Source organism: Neltuma alba, unplaced genomic scaffold (genome assembly GCF_004799145.2).
Source record: "Neltuma alba isolate B1F8T4 unplaced genomic scaffold, ASM479914v2 tig00010438_pilon, whole genome shotgun sequence".
In the NCBI taxonomy this organism is placed as follows: domain Eukaryota; kingdom Viridiplantae; phylum Streptophyta; class Magnoliopsida; order Fabales; family Fabaceae; genus Neltuma; species Neltuma alba.
This window is the reverse complement of record NW_021635334.1, coordinates 577,148-590,900: the sequence shown is the minus strand read 5'-3', so window position 1 is coordinate 590,900 and position 13,753 is coordinate 577,148. Positions and strand designations below refer to the sequence as shown.

The 13,753-nt window shown below is 29.8% G+C and overlaps 1 protein-coding gene across 1 annotated transcript in view; it reads right to left on the bottom strand.

Moving 5' to 3' along the window:
* Positions 1-3,296: 3,296 nt before the first annotated feature.
* The window catches only part of LOC114756600 (uncharacterized), an 83,529-nt gene continuing 73,072 nt past the window's right edge, over positions 3,297-13,753 (bottom strand). The window contains exons 3-11 of the mRNA XM_028945547.1: positions 5,930-6,043; positions 5,717-5,833; positions 5,561-5,632; positions 5,163-5,222; positions 4,941-5,072; positions 4,285-4,437; positions 4,088-4,174; positions 3,894-3,972; positions 3,297-3,802 (exon numbers count right to left, since the gene is read on the bottom strand). Coding sequence (XP_028801380.1) covers positions 3,297-3,802; positions 3,894-3,972; positions 4,088-4,174; positions 4,285-4,437; positions 4,941-5,072; positions 5,163-5,222; positions 5,561-5,632; positions 5,717-5,833; positions 5,930-6,043 — 1,320 coding nt within the window. The remainder of the gene's footprint in view (positions 3,803-3,893; positions 3,973-4,087; positions 4,175-4,284; positions 4,438-4,940; positions 5,073-5,162; positions 5,223-5,560; positions 5,633-5,716; positions 5,834-5,929; positions 6,044-13,753) is intronic.

Here is a 13,753-nt window from a genome sequence, read left to right as displayed (position 1 = left end):
AAATATATATACTATCCCTAGTTTTAATATAAGAACTAATTTAATTTTTAATTTTGTTTTAAGTATAATATCCTAATCTATTTTATATTTTATAGTTATTTATTTTTTTTAAAATAGTCCTTATAGTAGTTACACATCATAAAATTTTTATTAAATAGTATTTCTAGTCAATATATAATATTAGTAAGGATACTGTAGAGAAGATAACACCTATTTATTTTTAATAACTAACTTAACTAAATTTTTAAATATCTATAAATTAATTATGTAGTTCTCATGTTAAGGATTAGAAGTAATATTAACAATAGAAAATGATGTGAAATAAAGGTTAATTTTTTTCTCTTTTTTTCCTGGGTTAATTTTTCTCCTTTTCTTATATATTTGGTTAATTTTTGGCAACAAAAATTATATATTTGTTTAATTAATAAAATAAGTCTTCAGATGTGATTTTTCATTAACAAAATCGTTTGGAGTTTTCCGGCAAAACATGTACTCTTCCGGTCCTTAATATAGGACTCAATTTTTAAATTGGTTTTGGTCCTAAATATAAGACCCATTTCTCATATTTATCTATTTTCTCTAAGTTACCCTTATGGATACTCCATCAATCATAATCAAGTAGAATAGGGAGATGGAGTATTAAGAAAGATGATTATGGTATTTTAGGAAAAATGTGTCACTTTTTTTATAATTAACTAACTTACCTAACTTTCTTAATCTAATCAAATTAGTTAAATGAGTCTTATGTTAAAGATCGAAAGAGTAGTTTTTTTTCTCCCATAATTTGTCTCTTTTTCTGTATTTGTTTACTTAAGAAGCTAAATTGGGATGGGTGGGTCCACAAACCGGGACAAGGCGTTTCCTCCTTTCTCACCCAATGCCTTTGTCTTTATCCAATCATGCTTTTGCCGAAGCACCCTGCCCTTTATTTTATTATTCTTGCTCCCTTGTCATTTTGCGCCAGACAGTGCCGTATAAAGGCAGCGGAGGACTTTGTACTGTTGATTTATTATGGAATGAATTATTGTTGGCAAAAAAATAAATAAATAAATAAAGGCAGCGGAGGACAGCGGACCATAACCGTAGTGGATAAAAATCACGCCCATCAGGGCGGAAGAGGACCAGGGAAGCTTGATATTTCTGACCTAATGACTCTTCCCATTTTCTTATAGAGGGTCGGGTCACTTGCATGTCATCTCTTCAGATTATGATTAGGGAGAAAGTCTAAAAAAAAATTTTAAAAAAAATTCTCAATAACAATTTTAACAGTCTATAATAATAAGTTTGAGAGCAAAAAATGACAATTTCTAAAACTTATTTTGTAATTTTTTTTCTTTGGAACCTTATTATAATTTGAAAAAATTACAAATAAAGACTCCTAATATGTAAAATTATGATTTGAGATCCTAAATTTGAAAAATAGCACAAAAAGACCACATCCCACTTTTGCAAATATGAAATCATGGTGAAATGTCTAAAATGCCCCTCAACCAAATAACAAGTTGACTATGAGAAATGACAAGTTCACTTTAGCGAATGACAATTTCAGTAGACCAAATCACAACTTGACTGGGGGTATATCAAATGACAAGTTGATTATGAAAAATGACAAGTTTACTTTAGCGAATAACAATTTCAGCAAACCAAATCACAATTTGACTGGGAGGCATTTTAAACATTTCATCCACATTTCATATTTGTAAAAGTGGGATCCGGTCTTTATTTGTTATTTTTCAAATTCAGGGTCCCAAATCACAATTTTATATATTGGGAAGTTTTTATTTATGATTTTCCTTTATAATTTTCCCTTATACTAATAAAGGGAATGATGACAAAACTATAGAAAGAAGAAAGAGGGTCTTTTTTTTTTTGGGTCCAAAAGAAGAAAGAGGGTTCAGAGAATAGAAAACTGAGAAAGGTGATGGAGGAAATATTGAAGATCTGAAATTGAGAATTCGATAAGTAATATATAACGTGAAAAGACAGACTATCAACAAAAGCCCGTTCTAAGATTTTTCTTTTAAAAAATTAGCACAGCATTAGCCAATTAAAAAAAGGTTCCATCCAAACTGTTTTTTTTATTTTGCATATACAACGTAAAGGTATATTTTATGGTGAGAAATCAGACTATGGTGGAACTTTATTAATAAATAAAAGATACTCCCCCCGCCTCTGTTAGGTACCGCTTCTAAATAATTCATGTGTGTGTGTGTATATATATATATCAATAAAAATAGTTAAACAGTATTAAATATATTCTAAAATTCAAGTGATTTTTAAAAATTTATTTTATAATTTTTTTGGAACCTTATTATAATTTTTCCTTATAATTATAAAAAGAAAGATGACAAAATAAAAAAAAAAAACGTATAGAAAGAAGAAAGAGTGTTTTTTTTTTTGGTCCAAAAGAAGAAAGAGGGTTGAGAGAACAGAAAACTGAGAAGGGTGATGGATGAAAAATTGAAGATCTGAAATTGAGAATTCGATAAGCAATATACAACACGAAGAAACAGACTATCAACAAAAGCAAGTTCTAAGATTTTTCTTTTAAAAAATTAGCACAGCATTAGCCAACCGCTTCTAAATAATTCAAACACACACATATATAAATCAATAAAAATAGTTAAAAAGTATGAAATTTATTCTAAAATTCAAGTGATTTTTTAATATTATTTTTATTAAATACCATAAACTTCAACATTATTAATTTTTACTTTCTCTCACTACCTTTATTAAATATTTAAATATGCGCATATTTAAAAATATATTTAATATTTATTCAAACTATTAAAATGTCTTGTAAAAAATAATTTTTTATTCATACAAATATTATAAAATTGTCAAATCATTTTAAATTATATTAAAATATTTCATATGTTAAAAATATGTTATTTTCTAATTTATAAAATAAATTTTTAATTTAGTAATAAATTTATATTTATGTAATAATTGGAAATACAACTATATTGTTCAAATCAAAGAGAATCAAGCGGCCTTCCCCCGGGGGAAGTTGTCTATCCATTGCAACCAAACCCAATGAAAATATAAAGAGAAGACTTAATAAGAACCAGTTCCGATTGAAAAAACAAAGTTGCAACAAAATATGAATCCATCAAATATGTATTTTGCATATCATCCGTGAAAAATAAGGTCTGATTTATGAATACATGAGAGTGATAAATAATGTTTGGATATATATATATATATATATATATCGATCGTAGGCATCATGGTACCCTCTTTCGGAGTCTTACTAGAATTGAAAACCAATAACAAAGCACAATAATGTAAAACACCTAAATGCCAAAGGGTTTACCTTTGGCACTTACTATGTTTCTGATCATGGTCATGTTCTGAATCAGTTTCTTGCAATATTCAGAGAGACCCAACAACTGAGAATCAATTTCTCCAAGCTTGAACTCCATGGCTTGAATCTCCTCTTTTGCTGCTGAGATATCGGACACGTCAACGTCATAAACTTTGGCACGAACTGACTCAACCCAGTCTTTGTCGAACCCAAGAAAAATTGCTTCACTTAAGTTTGCCTCCAAGGTTGATTTTTCTGATGTGGTAATCGTATAAGGACTCTTGGTGGTGAGCATGACCAGAATATCAACCAGTACCCTGTAGGACCAAACTATTATGCGATGGGTTCGATGTTCACGAGGCAGCAATAGTTGGGGATATCGCTCTAGTGCTTCAGCAAGTAAAGCTGTTTCTTCTTGTTTCAACTCCACAAGTTTGAAAATTTCAAAAATTTCCAGTTTAGGAGACGAAGTGCCAGCATAAGCAATTTGTGATTCTGTCACAGGTGAACAAGTTAGCAGATGGATCAAAGACCCAAAAAAAAAAAAAGGGAGTACTATAATGATCATGTAAAGAAAGACACTTACGATTACGGAGAGAAGGAATGACTTGGGGAATGATTGCTTCCTCTTGAACATTTGAGTGATCTCCTGCTTCTTTAACAGTCTGCATCGAAGAAATTAAAAGGGAAAAAAAAACATGCAGTAGTATTTAATTGGTTCTCTTTTAAAATGAGTAGTTGATTATGACTGTGCTGATAGAGATAGCTTAAAACACATACAAGGGCTCTCATGAATGGAGTTGCCATTGGTGATGTGTCTGTAGCAGAAGCTTTTTCATCAATTCCTTTTTCTTTTTCCTTAGCACTCTAACAGACATCAAGATAACATGTGAGCATCTAAACTAACTCGTGGAGAATAAGGGGAAAAAATCATACAGAGTACTTCGATTTCCATGATTAGAAAACGGTAACATTACTAGTGCAGAATGTTTTCCAGAGAGGTCATCAATTGGTCCTGTAGACTGCTTCCCTGAATCTGAATTAGTTGATCCAACTGCTGTCACGACATCATCTTCTGCATAATTCTTTTCAAGACCTCGTTCTGTTGTATCTTTGATGCTCTGAGTAATCTAAAAGTAAGAAGAAATAAGTTGCAGTTTCATATGTCCTATAGGTGCTAGAGTACTACCCTTAGGTTTTGCTAAGTTGTGAGAGACACTTTGTATATTGTAATTCTATTTTTCAGTGTTCAAGAATTAAGAATCCAAAAGTTTGTTGTTTAGTCATTAGATGTTGATTAATTGTTAAAAAGAAATGTAAGTTGGTCTTAACTTTTATAACCTTTTTACACTTTAAAAAGTTCTTGATCAACACACTTAAAATCATTTTATATTGATAATAAATAGAGATTGGAAATGTCAAATTGAAGCCATTGATAGCTGCGAAGCACGTTTTTTAACAGCTTCTTTCTCTCTTTCTTCGGAGCTTTGAATAACATCACAAGATAAAATTTCCCATAATTATAACTAGGCAAAAGTAAAAGGAAAACAATGCATCTAGCAACTTCATTCATATGCTATCTTATATATTAGTAAGGATAATGCATTTTTTCTGGTAATTATAATGCATTTACTTGTGCAGAAATGGGTAATACTCTGGTTTGCTTCCTTGAATCTGAATTAGTTGATTGAACTATTATTGGAACTTCCTCTGCTGCATCATCTTCTTGAGAGCCTTGCTCATGTGTTTCTTCCGTGCTGGCAACCTACAAAACACAAATGAATTTCTCTTTTCAATTGTTCTTCCCCATAAATGAAAGCATGCTATGAATTTGAAATGAACTTGGTAAACTTACCAATTTAGATGGACCAAATTGCAAGTGTCCGACATGTGAAACAACTGAGGAAGTAACACCCTGCAAAAGTACCAGAAGATATGTAAGTATCATGTTGTTTAATTATAATCCTTAGATCCTTTAATATTTGGTGAAGATTCAACTATACAATAATCATCCTATCTGCTACCTCCTCCTGGCGTTTCACGCTTATTTCACTTCTTGATTGCGATGGCTTCAAATCCTAAATCAAGCAATGAATAAGGAAAAAGGCACATGTTTAAGCCATTAATTTAGAATGCATTCCTAATTCTTTATTTCAAAAATGTCATAAAACACTAATCAATAACCAATGGGAACTCTTTTTGGTGAGGAATGATCAATGCTTCGGATGAGTTTCTTGGTGCTAAATCAGCTACCATAGTTGCTGCCACTACATCCTCTGAGTTGGGACCACCTTCAGCTCTTTCTTTTGATATGATATCAATACTCTGAATACCAAAAAATAGAAATAAGTATCAAATATTGTAATGATCGAACTTTGAAAGAACTTAGTCGTCTATGTTATAACCTACATTATCATCAAATGGTACATTGGTTTTCTGAGAAGCTTTAGTGGTTTTTGTTTCTGCAAGATCCTCTTGTTGGAGCTGCATAGTCGATTCACCTGTTTTGCGGTCATCCTCCAACTCCTAGTTAAAATATTAAATAATTAGAAGAGAACTATTTTGACACATTTCTATTCCCATCATGTTGAAATCACCTAAATAATCTATATATAAACTTACATGTAAAGATGTCCCTCTCAGTTGTAATTTTGTTGCTAAAGTTCCTAATGCTTGTTTCTCTAAAGCTAGAGTAGGGTCTTTAACTTGAATTTCAAGTGATGTTTCCTCTGTGATCTACAACAGAAAAAGAGATATCCTTAGATTAGTTTTTCTTTTATATCTATATATATATATATATATATTGTGCTTGTAAGTCTGATCTTTCAACTCAACAACATATAATAGATATTTATGATTTTTTTTTCACATCCTCAATAATTAACTTTATATTTTTAAATGAGTTGATGAAGTTATTATCTTAACTTTATCAAATATTGCTGCCTGTTAATTAAATATTTCATTTAAAACTCCTGTTCTTTTTTCTACTGAGCTCAATATACATATGATTCCTAAGCTATAAGTTTCCAATTAATATGTACTACTACAATCACTGTTCTTTTTTCCCCCCTTGATCCACAAGAATCCATGCTCTTGTCAATAATATATAACAGAGTTTGGTTATGTGGTTTTTGCTCTACGTCTCCACATATCACTACTCTGAAGTTGGATGTATTCCAACAGCCTTTTTCTCTGTTTCTAAGCTTTGAGTAAATATCAAAGGACAAATTTTGTTCAAGAAATTAGATAAAAACCAGTGTCATAGATGACAGAAATTATATAAACAAATTTGAAAACAGTAGCAAACAAATACAAGTTTCTTTCATTGATATCACACATAGGAGGTAGCTTCTTTCATTACTATTATTTGTTATCAGTGAATTATATAAACTAACATAAACTAAGTTTATTATCATTTCTTTCAAATTTTGTTCAAAAAAATTAGATAAAAATGTTGCCATTGGTGATATTCACAAAAGAATTGGTCTTAACGCAAATGACAACTTTTTTTTTTAAAAAGTTAATGCTCCCTCTAGTCCTATTTATAAGCTTCAAGTTTGAGAAGAAGTATACTCCATTATTATAAGCTTCAATTTGGAATTGTCTAAATATCCAATGTATTTTTTTTCAGTATTGTTCTTAATTATTTCTCTCCTATCACATGTCTCTACACATTCTCTTTCATCTATTTTCTCATTTATTACAATAGCATATTTGGAAAAAAATCTATTTCTAACCTTTTTATTGTTTTTAACTAATTATTTGTTATTCATAAATTAGTTATTTGAAACTTATAATAAAGATCAGAGAGTAATGTTGAAGCACATCTATTTATTCATTAGTTTCTCTTTTTTTTATGTGAAAATAATAAATGAGTCTTTAAAAAAATACTACGACATTTCTAATGTTTCCCAAAAATCTTTGCATTAATTGTAGTAATCAAAATTATGAACAGGTTAAATTCACTATTAAAAGAAAATACACAAAAAAAGAAAGAAAATACCCAAAAAAATAATGATTCTTGTGTTCTTCTGATGATTAGTCTGATATATATACCTCTGTAAATTCTTGCAAAACACTTGTTGTTGCTTGATTTTCTGAATCCCCATTTTTAGGCTCTTCTTGGATTTGATCAGTTTCTGCAATAAAATTTTTATTATCATATTAATATTCATAAAAGTAGCTAGCAATTATCAAAATACTTTTCCTGGATTTATACCTTGATATTTTGGGCAATCTTCCACGTCACATTGCAGATCCTTAAAATCAATCCCTTCACAAATAGAAATAAGCTTTGGGAGTTTTACAAGTGTTGCCTCTGACAGGTTTGGAAATACTTCTCCCATTTTTGCCATCTTCTCCATATTATTTTGCTTGCATATAAATATTTGCTCAAGCTCAGAGGCTTCTTCTATTGTCAAGACCTTCAACTTTGGAAACATCTCACATGTTGAGATAGAGAAAAGGAATTTCAAGCTATGACAACACTTGATGTCAATTTTCTTTAACTCTGGGAAACAAAGTTGATGCAAATGATCCCCATCACTTTGTTCAATGATATCAACTAATTCATCACAATCTTCTATGCTTAAAGAGGATAATTGGGGAAGGCTTTTCACTATTGAGCCACAGAAGATTGCTCTTAGCATTTTGCATGCTATGATGTCTAGTTCTTGGAGATTGGGGAGGCTCAAAATATATTTGGGTCCCCTACATATATGTCTCAACTCACTTAGATTATCCAACCACATTCTTTCTAAGCTTAACGTCATGACTCCACCTTCAATCTCCATTCCCTCCAAATTAAGAACATCTTCTATTTTGGAGTGTCTCACCCAAAGTTTTGTCAGCTTTTGCACATCCTTGGTAATTTTCATCAGGTCCTGATAAAAATAAATCAATTCAAAATTTCAGCACCAGATCAAATTATCACATTCACGAATTGTAGAAAATTCCAATACTATTATTAATGATGTCTCAATGTGCATTGAGTTAGAAAACAGAGAAGCTTTATTATTGACGCGTAGAATGCTTACAAATTAAAGACGCATACACATCGATTATGCCTAAGTATAGCGACTTGAAATCATAAAAAGTATATATGCTTGAGAAGCTAATTAATCCATAGTTAATTTCTCCCATAGATAAACTTATATATGGTGCAAGTTTCTTTTAAACTATTTAGCAAAATTTTTAAAATTTTTAAGGTCATTGCTTTTTTCAGTTAACATCTTCTGTAAGAATCTGATGAAAAAAAACAAGTTTTTTTTTAATAAATGAAAACTAAATTGTTAATTTCTATGAATGAAAATTCGATAATTTTTTAGGCCAAAAAATTCAGTAATTTCATGTCTTGACATGCAAAGTTTTTATGCATGAAAAATGTGTTCTTGATGTTCGAGTTTAAATGCTAAGCGATCCCGTTGTTATGAGAAGAAAATTTCCAAAAAGATGAACAAAATAAACAAAGTAATATATATGGAGCAGTTATCTTTCAAACTATTTAGCAGAAATATTTAACTTTTTAAGGTCATTTTTTTTTTCAGTTAACATCTTCTGCAAGATTTTGATTAAAGGCGCACATGCGCACATATATGTTGATGAAAAGCAAATGTTTATAAATGAAAAATAAATTATAAATTTTTATGTATGAAATGTCTTGACATGAAAATTTTGTAAGCATAAAAATATGTTCTTGATGTTCAAGTTTAAATGCTAAGCAATCCAAATAAACAGAGCAATATGCAGATCATAGAAAAAGAAGTCAAATGTGTTACCTTTGGAGCTTTCACATTCAATTGTATTCCTTGTAAATAAGCCACCAAATCTGGAAAAGATCTTCCGTTGAACTCTTGAAGACCCCCCAGACCAATCCTTTGTAGAGGCGGAAAGCTGAGGCGATATTTTTTGGCACCAATATTGTTGATTAACTTTGGTACATCTGCAAGTTCTAGTGTTTCCAAAGCAGGGAGATGAATTGTATTTGATAAATGATCTCCATCATCATATTTCCCAAAAATGTATTTCAACTCAGTAGCTTTCCAGATACTCAAAGATTTTAATTTTTGAAGAGTACCAAAAAGAGACAGGGGAAATATAAACTCCAGCTTGTTGCAATTGCCGATACTTAGATCCTCCAGTTTTGGGAAAATGGAGCTATAGTTCATGTCATGATGATGATTATTAGAATCATCTCCAACCACATTAACTAATTCCTCACAATTCCGTACTCGTAAATGAGACAACTGTGATAGCTTTCTGTAAGCAGAGACAGAGAACAAAATCTTCAACTTCTGGTTTCCCGAGATTGTTATTCTTTTTAGATTGTGGAAGTTGAGAACATGTTGAAAGCCCACACTTGGAGTGAGTAGTGGTATTTCAACGTTAACTATCTCTTGTATTTCAGATTCCTTTGCTCCCTCACTTCTCACATCTTCCATGTGCTTCTCAATTTCCTACAACACGTTTTCACAAAAATGGCAATTCAAAATTTAAAATAATGTTCTCTATTTTGATCCATTTGCTTATGAAATACATACACATTCACCCACAAAACACAAACACACTATATTTTTTTTTGGAAATATTTTAAATTCAAATTTGAAATCTTTATAGAAGTAAAAGCCGAATCACTTTGACATAATTAATTGTACACGTCTCTATAGGAAAATTATATGAAAGTCTTCATTGTTTTGAGAATGTTTAAATATTTTGTTAGCAATATGTAATTTATTACATATAATCTTTATACAAATTAAAAAATATTGATAAACTGCACTTTGATTTAAACTGAAATAAAAAGATCAGAGTTAGAGAAGTTGACATTAAATTTAGTGTAATAATTAATATATTACCTCACTTTATCTAAAACTCTGAGGTACAAAATAGACATCACATTTTAAACCAATAGAATTTCTTTTTGGCCATTCAAAAACAGTTAGTGTGCATGTAATCCCCCAATATATAATATCTGATAATATATGTAATCTAAAGGCTTATCTTATTAATCAATATCAGAGCTGTAGGAAAATCGAGTAATTACGTGAGTATAAAATTGAGGAATTGGTATAGATTTAACATTTTATAAAAAATATTATTGCAATTTTATATAAAGATATATAAATAAGTTAAAACGGTTAAAATTTAATCTTATCATTTTTCAGTTGTAATTTGTAAACTATGGTTATAAAGCATAATTTTTCTCACTTTTTTCGCTACAGTTATGAACTATTCAAATCAAATTTAATAGTTCAAATTTCTTTAGGTATTTTTTAAGTAAGATTATAATAATATTTAAGAAGACGTTAGTTTTTATATAATGATGATAAAGTTGAAAGAAGAGTAGAGGAAGTTCCCCTGCCTCAGTTTATCCGTAATGTTGGGACATAAAAGGAGACATCAAACAAATACAACTATTCCAGAATAATGAATATTAAATTAGGAGTGTGAGTATTTTAAAGATCAAATTGTTTTAGTTCGATTCCTGTTAGGTACCAGCTAAAATAATTAAAAAAAAAACTAATTGAAAATGAACAGAATTATTATATGCAACCAAGACGGGAGTCATACATGTTTGTCTTCCACAAGTATAAAATAATCCGTATACAAGATACATAAAAATATTGATAAATTGCATTTTGACATAAACTAAAAGCGGCATGACCCATAATAGTTATATGCAAAAGTTTAAAGTTAAAATTTTAAAAGAGAACAAATAGACAAAATATATTTTCATACAAAAAAAAAACAGAGCAAGGTTGAGACACTATTAAATAATGAATTAAAAATAGTTACGTACCTTTGGTGCTTCCACAATCTGTAGAGATGGGCACTCTGGTTGATGTTTCTTGATACCAATGCTCATCATGTTTGGTACTCCTGAGAGGTATAGTGATTCCAATGCTGGAAGATGAATGTGAGGCTCATTATTTTCATGCTCATTTGATAGACACTCTTCATCATCGTACTTTCCAAAAATATATTTCAGCTCATCAGCTCCCCAAATATCTATAAGCTTTAATTCTTGAAGACCTCCGGAAAGAGTGGATGGAAATATAAATTCCAATTTATTGCAACGGCAGACAGTGAGGCTCTGTAGTTTTGGGAAGATGGAGGTGCAGTTGAGATGGACATCATCATCCTCTGCCTCATTTGTAATAATGTGCTTCAATTCTTCACAGTTTTCAACAAACAGCTCCTCCAACATGATGGTTGTGGCAATGGATACACTGAATAGTGACTTTAATTTTGAACATCAACAAGCGTCATATGCCTTATATTTTGTAGGCTCAATGGTTGTCTCATAAGACACTCAGCTGAATGAAATGTTTCAGTCCTTTCACTCAATACATGTGATTCCTACAACCAATCACTTCTCTTAGATTCAACCTAGTTATATAACTAATCACTTTCTATCATATGATCATATATCTCAATAACAATCCCATTATAAACATAGATGAACCGGAAAAGAATTAATGTATCAGAAAATACATTAAATATAAAGAAGTTTGTCAAGCATCATGTATCATAGGACTCTGATTTTTAACTCATTCAACTGGTAACATCATGCCCACACTACTAGTCAAATAATAGAAAATAAAATAAAAATAAAAATCGAGTGTGTGCAGAACCAAGATCCCTACTCATGTTAATGACATGCATGTTATCACTATTCACGTGTGCGTGTGAATTTTTATTTTTCTCTTTAATTTTTACTGAAATAAAAAAATCGAGTGTGTGTAGTTCCAACCCAAGACGAAAGCCGTGCGTGTTTGTGTTTTGATAGCATATATATATTCCTTAATTTAGTGCACTTAAGAAAATAATTAATATAACTGCTGTATGAATCCTGATGAAGACTTATTTTATAGATAAATATTACAGCTGTAGAAAAATTGAGTAATTACAAAACATAAAATTACTTTTTTCAATTTAATGCATAGAAGAATTCCTTTTTTTTTAATCGCTTGTGGTATCCGATTTTACATTTGATTTGTATTCTTTCAAGATTCTTAAATTTATTTCACTAGAAATAATTTTATTTTTTTTCCAAGAGCTTTCTGTCATGTACACAAACCTAAAAAAAAAAATCATTAATTGGGTCAAAATCTGTACTTAAATATAGACTAATTTTTTGAGAAAAATTAATATTAAAGATTAATTAAATTTTTATAAAGAAAATATTATTTAAATGACCGTTTTTATCAAAACTTAATACTGATGAAAAGATGCATAAAATTATAACAAAATAAAAAATTAAAAATATGTATAAAGAAAAAAAGACTATAAATATGGCCTATCATGAGTCGCATATAAATTAAACGAAAAGAACAAACAAGTAAAAACAAACATGACTTATCATTTTTTTTCTCTCACAGTTTCTCCAAAGATCAGATTCACTTACTTCGTCGTCACATTAGAAGTGCCATGTCACACTTTCAATAAAACCAATCAATTGGCAATAGTTATATTACCACATCTCCCCTGTGTTATTAGATCGACATGCCTTAAAAAATAAAATGTGATTTATAAGTTATTCAACTAATAACTTCCATGCCCCTGATACTAGTCAAATAATAGAAAAATAAAAAAAAAATAAAACATTGAATTAACCAAAATTCCTGCTCATGTTAATCATATGCTGCCTATTATCACTATTCGTGCGTGCGTGTGAGTATTTTATCTTTGTCTTTAATTTTTACTGCAATAAAAAGATTAATGTTAGACAAATTGACATTAAATTTAGTGTAATTAAAATATCACGTCAGTTTATTGAAATTTCTGAGATACAAAAATAGATCTCAAATTTTAAATCGAGAATATGAAATGCTAGTACTCCTCCGGTCCTAATTATAAGATCCAATTGACTTATTTGAGGAGATTAAGGAAGTAAGTTAAGTTGGTTATTTATAATAAATAAGTGTTGTTATTCCTAAAATATCCTTGCTAATTAAATATATTGGTTAAAACTATCATTATTAGAAGGATTATCTTAGAAAAAAATACATAAATATAAGAGAGAAAATGGATTGGGTCTTATAATTAGGACCAAATAAAAAGTCAAATTGGGTCTTATAATAAGGACCGGAGGAGTATATCAATATGCATCGAACAGATATGAATAGCCCAAAATAATGAATATTAAATTGAGATTATGAGCATTTTAAATATCAAAAGAAAACTAATTTAAACAAGCGGAATTTCTTTTCCGCCATTCAGAATGGACGCAGGTAGCCCCACAACATCCAAGGAGTTAAATATAGACTAATTTTTTAAGAAAAATTAATGTTAAATATTAACTAAATTTCGTGATAAAGACAATATTGATTAAATTACTGTAAAGGTGCACTTTATCAAGACTAAATACTAAGGAACCCATACATAAAATTATAATAACACAAAAATATAAAAAATATATGTAAATAAAAGGAAAAAATAAGACTA